General features: G+C 35.8%; 1 protein-coding gene and 1 long non-coding RNA gene across 4 annotated transcripts; one reads left to right on the top strand and one right to left on the bottom strand.

Annotated features, from left to right (window-relative positions):
- Positions 1 to 791: 791 nt before the first annotated feature.
- Positions 792 to 10023, bottom strand: LOC129432630 (uncharacterized). Of its 3 annotated transcripts, XR_012369319.1 has the most exons (9): positions 9899 to 10017; positions 9335 to 9491; positions 3450 to 3545; positions 3167 to 3376; positions 2880 to 2970; positions 2713 to 2781; positions 2279 to 2372; positions 1916 to 2072; positions 792 to 1692 (listed from the first exon to the last, which is right to left on the bottom strand). It is a non-coding gene; the product is annotated as an uncharacterized lncRNA (long non-coding RNA). The 3 variants fall into 3 exon arrangements; XR_012369317.1 differs by having other exon boundaries at positions 2880 to 3376; positions 9335 to 9378; positions 9899 to 10023; XR_012369316.1 differs by having other exon boundaries at positions 2880 to 3376.
- Positions 3837 to 5124, top strand: LOC129432629 (uncharacterized). Its single transcript, XM_055191149.2, has 3 exons — positions 3837 to 4325; positions 4413 to 4580; positions 4713 to 5124. The coding sequence occupies exons 1-3, from the start codon at positions 4113 to 4115 to the stop codon at positions 4962 to 4964; spliced, it is 633 nt and encodes a 210-aa protein (XP_055047124.2). The 5' UTR covers positions 3837 to 4112; the 3' UTR covers positions 4965 to 5124.
- Positions 10024 to 14149: the final 4126 nt, after the last annotated feature.

Raw genomic sequence — 14149 nt, 5'->3', positions numbered from 1 at the left:
TATCAGGTCCGCAAGAAGACGCTGGAGCCCTTTTATTTTCTACGTGTAATAATTTGCTTTTGTAAACAAACACTTGTTTCCTGGACCCTTTCATTGCTCCTACTTTCAGGTGTACTTTATTTTGCACTTTATTTTGGATATTAATACTGTATATTGTTTTGCACCCAAATTATTGTCAGTTTTAATTGACGTTATATCCTACTGTGGTGTAATAATGTCACGTAAATAAGTCTATTTACTTTACTTTCTTTAATTACTTTTCTTACTTTTATTTTTTACAGACACATTATTTATAAAAAAAAACTACTTGGTAAACATTCAAGACAACATATGTATTTGTTCAGAAAATAGTTTCAAAAAATATTCATAGCTGTTGATCCTTCGGCGCCACAAGAACCGATAGTCCGATGACGTAAAAGTACCGCGAGAGCGATTCAAGAAATCTGACAAAGTAGTCTAATTTCGACTCGCTCTCGCGGTATTTTGACGTCATCCCCCTGTCAGTTGTTGCAGTGCCGCATGAAGTCGAACACATCTATAGGCTGTAACAGCGATCTTCAGAAACCTATGGGTGACGTCACGATCACAGACCCACTGTAGGCTATAACGGACAAACACCCAGGGCAATTTTAGGGTCTTTATTATCCTATTGTATTCGTTTTCTTCGGGTTAAGTATAGTATTTCCAATTTCTAGGTTTTAATATAGAAATCACAGCAAATAATACAAATAACTTTATTTAAATAGCACTTTCCTGTGCTGATAAACAAAGACCACAAAAGCATTCACACATACTGTACATATGTATTTATAGTGTACATAACTTAAAAATGAAATAGTCTGAGTTGTCTGGTTAATTAAGTAGGTATACAGTTGTGTTGCATTATTCATGGCAATAGTATTAATACAAATTAATTAATACAAGTTTTGCATTATCCTATTGCATAACTTTGCTCTAGATACAAGAATTAACACGTTTTATTATATACCCTGTATAAAACTGGCATACAATTTTAAGGCATAAATACAGTCATTTTACATCTCATTTTCAAAACAGGTAAAGTAAACAATGCTTTAGCAAACGATTTTGCAGGTACCCATTTAAAAGTTTAGTTTCCTCAAGAAAATGGCATCAATTAAAAGGTAACAGCAATATTAACTCAAAACTCAACAACTATGGGTATTGATCAGTCATAGTGGAAAGTATTTCATGTATTGATGTACAGTAAAGGGTTCACTCCAAAAGTATTTTCAATCACTGTGAAATAACATTATACAGTATAAAACTATATAACAATAATATAATGTAACAGGCAGAATAGATATGCATATTTTTTACAGTAAAGGTCATTATTTTGACAAGATGGGCACAGTTGGGGACCACTGCAAGAGGAGTGCGGATTAAGTAGGATTAGTCCGTTTTCCATGAAACACACCTGCAGTTCAGCGTGACACACAATCTAAATGCATACCACCAGTTCAGAGCCACTCATTTACACATTTTCAAAATCACAGTCATCTCATAATCCAGTTCTTCATGGTCCTCCAGTATCTCCTCTGGCTCATCCTCCAGCATTTGGTCCTCAAGCCTGGCTGTAACTTGAGCATACAACTTGGAACTTCTCCTCCACATCTGCAAGCCTTTTCTGAAGAAGTCACAGTAGCCCGCGATGACCTTCTTCACTTAAATTGCCTAAAAGTAAAAATTGAAATGAGGCATAAAAATACATACAACAACATTTATTTTGTACATTAAGTTAATACTGCTTTCATTATTATGGTCCAATTATATTCTTGGATAAATTAATCAGAAAAATGTGTGCCATGTGTTAACAGTAGCATATACAGTACAACAACGTTAGTTTGCATAATCATGCAGACAGACACAATAGCATTTGAGAAAAATGGGTACATACCCCTGCGGTGTACGTCCCACGGCCATATTAGGCTGTCTGTCCCACAGTCTCTTCCCATCGATGTGATCCTCATCTGGAATCTGCTCATTGTAGAGCTTGATTGTTTGCAAAGGTTTTCTCTTCTCTTTCAACATTTACTTTGACCCAAGTTTTGTTGCTGTCAATAAAGAAAACGAATGATGCACAAGCACATGTATGCAGATATCAGAAAGTTAAATGAAATACTAATACTTATAACTGCCTTAAGATTTAATAAACTCAAAAAGGGAAAAGTTATTTCAAAAATAAGGCCCTGAAAACACATCAACACCAAAACAATAAATAATAAAATGACAAAAACATTTAGATGAGTTATCAACATACCAGTGTGATCATTACGGCTGCCTGTCATGGTTTACGAGGAACAGGACACAAGTGCAGGTAGTGTAGAACTCAAAAAGACTCCATTAACAAAAACCTACAAGGGGGCAAACAACATAAACTTAATAAACAAACACAAGACAGACTGGACTAGACTAACAATAATCTTGACAATTAACTACGAGTAAAGACTTGACTTAATAATTACTAGATACTCTGACTAACACAGAGAAAATACAAAACAAACCCCAGCACAGTACAGCAAACACAAGGGCATTAGGGGCGCACTAATTAAGATAATGAGGGAAGGTCAGGTGAGGGGAGTAAACCAATGATGAATAATTAACGAGGAGACAAGGGGGCGGGGCAAAGACAAGACACGGCAGCACACTACCCAAACAACTTGTCAGCATTCACAGATGCTGGCCAATACTCACTTTTTTTTCAGGTTGCTCATGTCAGGTGTCCAATGTGCCAGGCATTATCTGCACAGCACGTATACCGACCTAAAATGAAAAAGTAGAACAATATGTGGTTATTTTGTAACACAAAGGAAAAACATGAATAAAAATATAAAGCCACAGTTCTTTCCATTTATACAAACCAAAATGATTGCTCTGCAAGCTGATTCTGTGATGTTTGCAGGGTCACACAAGTGCAGAAATGTACAGGTCTCACTGTAGGCAATAAACGGACTGAAAAAAGAAGTTCAATAATTTGTGAGAAAGCATTAAAAATGTGTCTATTTAAGATTGCAACTGAAATAAAAGTAAACTTCCATCATTTGTACACAGCACACTTTTGGCTCAATGGGTTTGTAAATTTCATTAATGCAGGTCTCCCTGTTATGGAGGATGATTTTATGGTGTATCTGTATGTCACAATCCATACACTGCTACTCTTCTGGCATGCAGTCTCTTCAGCAAATGATGGTAGCAGATGTGCAGTGACTGCAGTTCTTTTCTGGAACCGCATTGCAAGACAGCAAGCAGTTAATGTGATAGGAACTTGCTTTCCGTTACTCATCTTGGACTACAGATTGACGCAAGCACCATGATGTGGATGGACAAGGAAACTTGTTTGCCTTTCTGCATCCCCCATCTGATATAGACAGACAAAAATCATTCCTTTGACTATTGCTAACTTGATTTATTACAGTAAGGTGTCATCTTACCAAAGAAGTGTTGAGAGCAGTTTGATTGGGTTACTGTGGGGACCTCCTTAGCTGCCTCAAAAGAAGTAGAGACCTCACGGCCAACCATAGAAATTACTGAAACGGCAAACAGAAAGGAAAAAGATTACAATTGTCATGTCTTACAAGTACGGCTGCTCAATAAATCACATGAGATTGTCTTGCGCATCTCATCAGTAAAGCCGGTTCCATGATTAGTATCTTCAAGTGTCATATACTGTCATTACTTTTGTTTTTTGTCAATTTTGCTAAATGCCACCTCCTTCAAAAATGAGAAAATTAACTAAATGCTCTTGGCACATAGCCTACTATACAATCAAATTTTTACACTAAAAATCTGCATATATACATACAGTATATATACACACACACAGATATATGTGGGATTTTTTTGTGATATAAACAACATAACAATTCATGTCATTTTAATGCTTAAACTCTTTACTTTGATCTCAGTGACTGTAAAAAAGACCCATAAATAAAATCAGTTTTGTCTCTTTAAGTGTTTTGTTTTCATTTAAAGTCAAATGTAAACATTCTGTGACATCATCACCTTACAGGACAGCTGCTGTTTTTCAGTAAACACTTGCAGATAGTTTGGTGCTCTGTAATTTCAGTTCAACTTTTCAGAAATCAGAAAAAATAATGGAAGGACAGTGTGTTGATAGTGACGTGTTTGAGGTAGCGATCAATTTTATTGAAACGCTATTGAAAACCATCAAGAAATCCACATCTGAACACACTGTTCAGGTAGGACAGGTGGAGAAACAGGAGATTGGTGTGCACGCCAGACCTCTAGTCACAACGCTGTGGACCTCTGCACGACGTCAAAACTCGCTTAACATGTGCTTACAGCGGGTGAGTTTCTAAGAGCAACAAATACAGTTACTAGAAATATAGAAATGTAGATTGCTCATCACTGTATGTAACATATGTTACTTTCAGAGTCGTGTCAACAGAGAGTCACAATGTATGGAGCAGGTATACAGTTCGGTCCCAGGCCTTTACATCGGTCGTAAACCAACACGAGCCAGAGATCAACCTCTGATCCAAGACCTGAAAATATGTGCAATGCCACTGGTTACCAAACTCCGACCAACAAAAGACAAAAAGGTAAATTGAATCTCTGACCAGATTCTTACTTTAACATTAAACTACAATTAAAATTCAAGTTTTGTTACTTTGTAGTACATACTTTTATTTGTTTCTGCTTTTAATGTGAGTAATTCTGTATATTTTTGACAGAAACGCTTTCAAGCTTTCATGCGTGAGCTGAGACTAAGGACGATTAGGTGCAACCAAGACAAGGTTCCCCTTGAGCTCCAGCAGGAGACCTCAGCTCATGATCTTTCAGTGCCTTTGAGTCAAGACTCCTCACTGAAGCACAGTCACGCTGAGAGCAACAGTTCCTTCAGATCTGTGTGCAAACGACAGGCCATTCAAATGGATGAAGAGCTCCTGAATGAGCAGTCAAATCAGAAGAGATCCAGACACTAAATGTGTGGGAAAGAGTCTGTAATATCTGATAGATGTGTTACTGTTATATTTTCATATATTCTCATAATGTTTAAAGTTTTTATAGATGTGCATTTTAAAAAAGTAATTTCTTTGCATTGTAAATAGTTCCTAAGTGTGTTCATTATATATACGTTTTATTTTTTTTGTGCATTTTAAAAATATTTGTATTTGCTTTGTTAAAAATAAATTTTTCCAAGTGCCGATCAGAATTAATTGACTTTTCACAATCACTTGCTTATGTTTGAACTGCAGTTAGACCTAACTGAATTAAAAATAATTTGTATTTAATAAAATACTATAGTTGTGCTGCAGGCTGAATTACAATATGGTGCTTATAGGCAGCATTATGTCCTTTAATTGTACACTTTTAATGTAATCAATAAATACAAGGTAATATCCCTACTGAAAAATCCAGCTAAGACCAGCATAAGCTGGTGAGCTGGTTTTAGCTGGTCTCCAGCTTGGTTTTAGCTGGTTTTGCTGGTGTAGGAAGCTGGTTTTGCTGGTGTAGCAAGCCGGTCTAGCTGTGTTTTGGTCACATTTTAAGCTGGTTTAGCTGGACTTAGCTGGTCAGGCTGGAATACCAGCTGGCACACCAGCATGACCAGCTTTGTCAGGCTGGGAGGACCAGCGTAAACCACCTTAAACCAGCTAAAACCAGCTACCAGCTTATGCTGGTTTTAGCTGGATTTTTCAGTAGGGATGCTCCATCCTCCTGGTAATCTACTCATTTAAAGAGCACATGAGGTCATGTGCATGTTTGTCATTATTTCATTTCAAGTACTTCACAGGTCTGAAAAACGTGTTTGTATCCAAACCGTTTATGAGCCCCATTCACTTCCATAATATTATTTTTTCCTACTATGGAAGTGAATGAGGCTCATGATTGGTTTGGATACAAACATTCCATCCTCACAATATCTTCATTCGTGTTCATTACAACAAAGAATTTTATACAGTATTGGAAAAACAAAAGTGCGAGAAAATGATGACAGAATTGTTATTTTTGGGTGAACTATCTCTTTAATAAAAGTTTATTTTCATCATAAAAAAAATTATTAAAAGTTGCACTTTCACACAAACGTCATTAAATTTCAAGATCTTCTTCAATTTGAACAGATCTCAAAATAAAGTGCTTTCAGACTCAGTCAGGCTCACTGAAATTATGTTAGATGTCCAAACATCAGTTGTAAAAGTGATTGCCGCTTCGGGATTGGCTTGTAACTGGCTGCATGTGTGATAAGTAGTAATGCATATGCAATAAGGTCATTTGCAAAAATAACTACTAGACCACACCTTTTCAGTGCTAATTATCCACTGCGCATCTTTAGTAAATCTCAACATAAATCTGCTAATTCTGTTCTTTGGCCGGTCGATCGGTGCATCTCTACTTATTTCTGCAGCTATACCAGGCTAACTTGGCTTTCACTTGTTATATACCCAATACACACAATACACCTAACTCCACTTAACTCCACTAGACAAGAAAATACATAAATATAATCAATTACCAACAAGAGCTATAGAGAGACTATTACAAAAATGCTACACTCACACACATTGGCAAAATGTTAGGAGGTCTTTTGGCATTGTGTAGGTAAAAAATAAATATATATTATTTGGTATTGCACAGTTCTTAAAGGCTTGGTCTTATAAAGAAAAAAGCTGAGTATTCTGATTCAATTAAAAACATCAGAACAGAGACGATTAGAAACTATTTTGTGCTCACTCGCGCTAAAATTCAGGTTCGATGTGAAAACATTGTAGGCCATTGTAGATCTGTAGGCCATCTTTTATTTGACTACATGAGCATCTATACCATAAAAGCAATCCGGTAAAATGCGTTTCTGATTACCTCTAAATGTGGTCAAAGGTTACGAGCTCAAAACGCCCCATTTACACCTGTATTTAGCGTCATCCACTTGTTATCCGATCGATCAAAATGCATCTTAATACCAGGTGTAAACAGGTCCTAAGTGACTAACAATTAGTCAGTTTTGACAAAACATTCAGATGAAATAGAACGGCTTCTATTTATCGCATATCATGCCTGGTTGTAACAAAATGTAAATAATTTTCATTAGAAAAGTGAAAAACATTTGACAAACTTCTTCCCTAATTTATTTACAAGCATGCACATGTGAAACATTTTCTCAAATTGTGTGTAGCTAAAGGTTGAAGATTGTTATGGCTATATTTAGAAATCATAAAGTGTCCAGACTTTTGGACTCCTGCCACTGCATGCAGATGACAGCATGTTAAAACCGGGCTGTACAGTAGATAGAAAAAGTTCATTTGCAATTCTGAATAGCATCTCTTTGGGGCTGGATATTTTTGCACAGGTTCTGAAAATGTCAGGCAGATGAGCTGGAGAGCTAAATCTCTGTCACAGCACACAAACCTCTAGGAGACAACAATCTTTCATCTTTTCATCATTACAGCACCTCAAAGGCTCTAAAACAGTCGAATGAAACCATCTGTGATTTAGATGAGCACACTTATAGAAGAGCCACAGTGAGAGATACAACAGGAATCTGTTCAAAGAGGAGGAACCCTCTGCTAGTAACGCATCAAGTGTCATCGCACAGGCCTTTAATCATAAGAATCAAAACATTACATGCAGAACAACATTACATCAACTACAAATCTGAGATGATTGTATTAAAATGCTTCTGTCTTATTTAACTTTTCTTTCTTTCATCCTTTGCTGTACAATATGATTGTCTAAAACACATCTTTACTATCACCATCTCAGTGGATACTTTTCATATGAGTTTTATGTACTCTAAAGGCCAGATACAACTCCTGCCAGCAATTTTATCATCACAATCTCTATCACTCTCTGACTCCTGAAGGCTCCGAAATTACAGGATAAAAGCTGCAATCACACACGTTTTTGAGGTGTTAGATATCACAGGATTATGAATCTACTGCTACATATTCCACATACACTACATCGGTGTGGATATAAACACATTTTGTTTCAGAGGAGAGATCTACTAAATTGATATTTAAATTTCTGTAGCAACAGCTGCATGTAAGATGCCTTTAACAGAATGACTTATATGCAGTCCTGAATTAAGTAGAGGATCTTATAAAGAGGTGCAACATTTGTGAATTCCATATTAAGAAACTTAAAATAACACAGTGGCTCTGACAAATCTTTTGACAAAACTGCACTATCAGTTCCTAATTATATACAGTAACAGTATTATATTATAATAATAGACCTTAAAAGGAAGCCCGACTATGAAAATATATGCTTTAATACTTTATTTGTCTTCAACTACTAAATTCATTAATAGAAACACTTTAAAGAGCACCTATTGTCCGATTCACGATTTTACATTTCCTTTGGGGTGTAAGTGTGTATTAGTACATGTTAATGATATGCAAAAGGTACAAACCCCAAAGTAAACGATGACGAGAGTTATCGTTTCCAAAGTAAATCTTTTTTCTTGGACTACAACAAACACACTGATTGTAGGCAACAGTTTACTTCCTTGGTGATGTAGACAAGATCGACATTATCCTAATTCCTCCCGCTTGGACTTACAGCCTGTAAGATATATCCTGTTAGCATTGCATTGTGAGCGAATCTTTCAAACATGGTAAGGAGCGTCACATTTCCGGCTGACGACAGAGATATTCAGGTGAATCACAATGTACAGATTAGCTGGCCAATCAGGGACACAGTGCTTTTCAAATCGACGAGTTTTGTACAAAATCAGTGCATTTGATGAAAACAGTATATCTGGAGCTACAAAAATGAACTGTATGTGAAAAATCATGTTTCGCGTTCTGAAATTGATTAGGTGTAATGGTTGTTGTAAAATATTACTACAGTTTACTATAGTAAATACTATGATATCTTCTTCTATAGTTTTTCATTTGAGAATGTTTATTTCCCACTCACACATTCCTACCTCTCAGATCGCCTTTATTTTGTTCTTCTTTCATTAGCATGTTTTCTGTATCATTCTTCATTTATGTTACTCGCTGTAAAAGGGCCGAACAGAGGACCTGCTACTGTATTTTTAATGAAATGTGAACCAAATATCGCCACCTGCTTGTTTCACATCATTTTACGATCTCCTGATTGAAGACTTATCACGTTTACTTTGCTCTAGTTTTTTAGCTTATTAATTGTAGTTTTGTTTTTTTTAGTTCATATTAACACAATTATTAGCACACTAAGGTTTAAAGAAATTATCCGGCACTCACATGGTAACGTTGTTTACCATCCGGCCCTCAGCCTAAAATGAGTTTGACACTCCGGTTTTAAAGTAACGCAGAACTGCCCAGCAGATTTCATGATCATGTTAGTACAATGAATGTTTGTGTTTTACCTGGTGAAAGATCTCTTGCACCAACACACCATGGTGAGCTCCATCTGATAGGAGAAAGGTGAGACGTAAATATCCAACAAGATCTTCTGCTCCACAACACTCAGAACCCAGTTTTCCATAACTAACAGTTAAGTTACATAGGGAACTGCCAGCAGATCTGCACACAGTGAAAGACATTAGATGTCAATGAAGAGGAACCAGGATTTTGTTTGAAATATTTTTTTTGTTTAAAAGTTCAGAACTCCAATACAAACTTTAGTTTTGCTGTTAAGCTAGATGAGTTCAATTTCATGCTAACCGACAGGCGTATGACAGTAAAGTTTTACAAAAGTGATGCGTAAGCATACGGAGGAGCGTGCTCTTTTAAATAAATAACCAATAACTATAGTAATTTTATTTACCAGCTGATGACCTAAGATCAGCATCATTCATTTTCGTATGAGCAAATCATCTGTAACCGTTAGTGCTGCTGGATAAAAATGTTACATCGCATCTGTCACCATATAATCAACAAATGAGTCAAAGAATGTTTTAGTAATTAAACATTTGGTAAATCAAACATACCGCCTTCGGTCTAATCCTGATGAAGTATTTTGCTGTCCGTTTCACCATTTTGTAACTGTTAAACACGCAGCATTCTGCTTTAACGTATCAGTAACTTTCGCCGTTATTTCTTACTCATTTATTACTCATTCAACAACAACAACAACAGCAGCGCAGCAGGAGGGTGTAGCGCCCTCTATTGGATTATTTGTTTATACTGCACCGTGTTTAATCAATTAGAACCACAGCCTCAGCTCAAACCCAATGATATTTAAAACATTATTATGAAGCAAGTTATACACCAAACATAAACACTGTAATTAGCTGCCTTAATTTTATAAGATACCTTTAAAGGAAAGTTTAAGTATCAAATCAAAGCTGTAAAAACTGTCAAAATTAAGTTAAAAACTGTACCTTTTCTGTTGGTGGGGTGGTACCCTAAGGTATATATAAGAGCCTAAAGTTCAAATAAGTAATTTCAATTAATAATTTATACCAATTTACTTATTAAATGTAATTAAAAGTCATGTTGAATATACTTTTAATATATTAAGAATTTGAATATACTGAATATATTACGTATATTACATTCTGTGAAATACACTCTAAATTCTGCTGGATTATTTTTAACTTATAAAAGTGTAGTTAGCATGTTTAGCAGATTGATTACCATTTGTATAAGCATAGTTTACTACAAATACCATAGTTAAAACTACACTGTCAATTCTGCTGGATTATTTTTAATCCAATGCTGGGTAAATATTGAACAGAACACATGTTGGGTTATAAATAAACCTTTGCTGGGTTGTTTTTATGCAATGCTGGGTTTCAACTCATAGGTTTGGTAATGACAAAATACCAAATGAAGAACCTATTATTCGGTTATTTGAGTAATTTTAAGATATTATTCTTAAAACGTTTAAAATTGACTTGAAGTTCTATATTTTATTTTTTTTTTATATATTTTTCAAGTGTCGTTTTGCCATTTAAAGTTATTAAGCCTACAGATACTTTTATTTTGAAATTGCGAGTCGACGGAGGGCGCGTAGATGGCTCATGAGGAGACGAGCAACAACGTGATCACAGTGTTAAAATATAGTTTTTAAAGGTGTTTCAAAGCTATCTAGCTATTCTATCTTGCTGTTTGTTGCTTTTTATTGTATTTTTGCATTCGGATACCTGGTTGAAAAAGGCACAAACAAGGTTAGTCAAGTAACTTATTTGTGCATTTATAAATGGCTATTGCCTTTGTGCCCTCTTATAAGTATTTACTTGTTATACAAGTAAGTTTATCTTGTCTATTTTCTGGTTTTCTGGTTAAATAAAGAGTATGTTATTTCCTTTAATTTTATGTAACTTATGGGAATTATTTGTGAATGCTTAGTTGTTTGTTTTAGCTCTTAAGGTGATGTGGAATGTGGACTCAAATAATGTGCATTGTAATGACAATAAAACGGAAAAAAAGAGTTAGACACCAACATCTTCCTTTACTTCAACCGGGCTGCTAAGTAACACAAACTCTTAAGAATTGAATGTGCTGTGCATGAGATGTCTTGACAAACAGATTTTCATAAATCACAGATAACATTCTGTAACTAGTGAACTGTGTTTTAATGTTATCAGTTCTAATAAGTAGCTACATAAGTTAAAACCTAGGCTTACATGACTGTTTGGCTGTACATTGAATTAATATTAATGAGTTAATACCATACTACATACTGTACGACATACACTGCAGTGCGTACTATTAAACTCACGAACACTATTTAAACAATTTTAAATCTCTGAAACAGAACACATTAACCCTCTGGGGTCGACTCATATAAGGCGTCATCATTACTAGTGTAGATGCTCTCCTCTTATTAGTGTACACTTATATCAACTTCTTATCGCAACAAAACGACGTTGTGCTTCTGTGATAAAGAAAACAAACAAACAGGGTGCGCTTCAGTCTCTGTCTTATGTCTTACTGAAACACATCAGAGCATGTAAAACTTGTCAACAAAAATTGTCAGTCAAACTGTTGCCTGAAAAGGCTAAAATGTTTACTTTTAAGTGATGTATGTAAAAAGAGAGTATAGTTTTCTCATTATAGTTAAGTGTGATCACAGTCACGTGCAGAGCGCGCTATTCACACATTGAAAGGCGATGACGTAATCTATGCAAATCATGGCAACGCCCCCTACAGTGCATATAAAAGTACACGCTTCATCTTCAGATTCATTCACTTTCCTGCAGGTTTGGAAGATGGCAGATTACACAGATGATGAAGCTCAGATGCTCCCGGATAGTGAGGAAGAGTTCACCCTTTCCCTAGAGGAAGAGTGCGACTCCGACGAGGATTTCATTCCTGTCGAGTAAGTTGTTTAGTTTTACTTACATTAGCTGACTTTTTATTTGACATAAACATACATTTTTCACTTTTTCCAAATGTACCAGTTGGTTTTAAAAGTGAAATTATTCATTAATATATTTATAAAAAAGCAGCTACTGTTGTCTGTCTGTTTGTAAAACTAATAATTAATAAACCTGTATTTACATGTATTCACTGTAAAGATGTCATCTATAGTTCAAATTTATAAAAGCTCTGTAGAAATTAATCTAACTTTACAGTGTAACTTTTATCACACCATATAGGCAACTTTGTTACATTTAAATGTCTAATAAAGCAAGTTTACATTCAATGTAAACCTTATGACAGGTTATAAATACAATGATTTAAAATAATAAAATTCAGAAAAACTAATTTTGACAAATTTACACAATAGTGTTTGTTGCCTCATTAATCCAGCAAGTATCTGTTCAGGTGTAAATGGGTGATAGCCGAATGTGTAAATGTTTAAGGTGTGGTTAAAATGTGTCTAATTAACTAATGGCCCATTTACAGACACACAAATCATGTCTAAACCCACTAGTTCTTTTCTGTTATCCAAACAGACTACTGGTATCATAATGTATATACCTTGGATAAGAAATGCTTATAATAGTTTTTCAACTTTTTTAGCTATGTGACTGCTGTACTATGTTTGCATAGCACTTAATAAGACTATAAATACTAACTGTTCAACCTTTTTAGGGATATTGCTCCAGCTCACACCAGGAGGGGACGAAGAAAGAATCCTTCGGATTTCAACACACTTGACAATGATACAGAGTAAGTACACATTTGCCATTTATTTCAGATATAAGCTTAATTCTGTGTACATATTCTGGTTTTACAGAATCTATACAACCTTATTTGTATGTATGGCTTAAAATCCTGTTGCTTTTTGTTAGGTCTGGTAAATATTGCTATCAGTAACTGATAATGCTAACAATACAACTGTTTGTGTAGTAAACATGCTTACCATTATTTAATTTTTTTTACAGAATCAAACGATGACAATGATCAGACACCTGCTGCAAAGAGAGCCAAGACAGACACAAAGGCAAGCAACTTGCAGACCACTCTATCATGGAAAACCGAGACTGACGTTGACATGACACCAAAGACTCTGAGATTCCTGCCAGCACGTGAACCTGGACCACAGCTGAGTCCTGCTGACGTTCACACTCCCCAGAGTCTCTTCAAAATGTTTTTTCCTGAGAACGCTGTTTCAACTTTGTGCCACAACACCAACGCTCAGGCCGCCAAAGCAACTGCAAATGGCTGCAAATACAAATGGACAGACGTCAGCATCAGTGAGATGTACAAATACATTGGGTTGCTACTTTACATGAGCATAATAAAGTTGACCTCTGTCAGGGACTACTGGCGACAGGACATTTTCTCTGTGCCTTTTCCTGCCACTGTCATGTCGAGAGACAGATTCCGCACCATTTCGTGGAATTTCCAAATGAGTCACCCGGAAGAAGACGAGGAAAATGACAAAAAACGGGGCACCGCTGAACATGACCATCTATTCAGGATCAAACCTCTCATGGACACCATCCGTATCGCTTGTAAAGCCATGTATCACCCTAAAAGAAACTTAGTTGTGGAAGAAAAAGTTGTGCCATGCAAAGCTGACCCAGAAATGACACAGGACACAAAAGCCAAACCAACTAGGGACTTCAAGTTGTTTGTCCTTGCAGATTCATCTAATGGATACACTGTGGACTTTTCTGTATACACTGGAAAAAACAGCTTTCCCACAGGCCACGGATTATCATATGATGTTGTGACATCTCTTTTGAACCGTAAAGTTTTAGGCTCTGGTTACCATGTGTACATGGACGATTTCTTCACAAGTCCAAAGCTCTTGAAAGACTTGTTTGCTATGAAGTTTGGTG

The sequence above is a fragment of the Misgurnus anguillicaudatus genome, chromosome 1, assembly GCF_027580225.2.
Source record: "Misgurnus anguillicaudatus chromosome 1, ASM2758022v2, whole genome shotgun sequence".
Classification (NCBI taxonomy): Eukaryota; Metazoa; Chordata; class Actinopteri; order Cypriniformes; family Cobitidae; genus Misgurnus; species Misgurnus anguillicaudatus.
The sequence above is the reverse complement of the archived record's forward strand: the minus strand, read 5'-3'. Positions and strand labels throughout refer to the sequence as shown.

What these genes read in the sequence shown, in the direction of transcription:
- LOC129432629 (XM_055191149.2), top strand. Translation starts at nt 4,113, where the DNA reads ATGGAAGGACAGTGTGTTGATAGTGACGTGTTTGAGGTAGCGATCAAT. An exon ending in TTAACATGTGCTTACAGCGG is followed by an intron (nt 4,326 to 4,412) that starts GTGAGTTTCTAA and finishes TGTTACTTTCAG; the next exon opens with AGTCGTGTCAACAGAGAGTC. An exon ending in GACCAACAAAAGACAAAAAG is followed by an intron (nt 4,581 to 4,712) that starts GTAAATTGAATC and finishes TATTTTTGACAG; the next exon opens with AAACGCTTTCAAGCTTTCAT.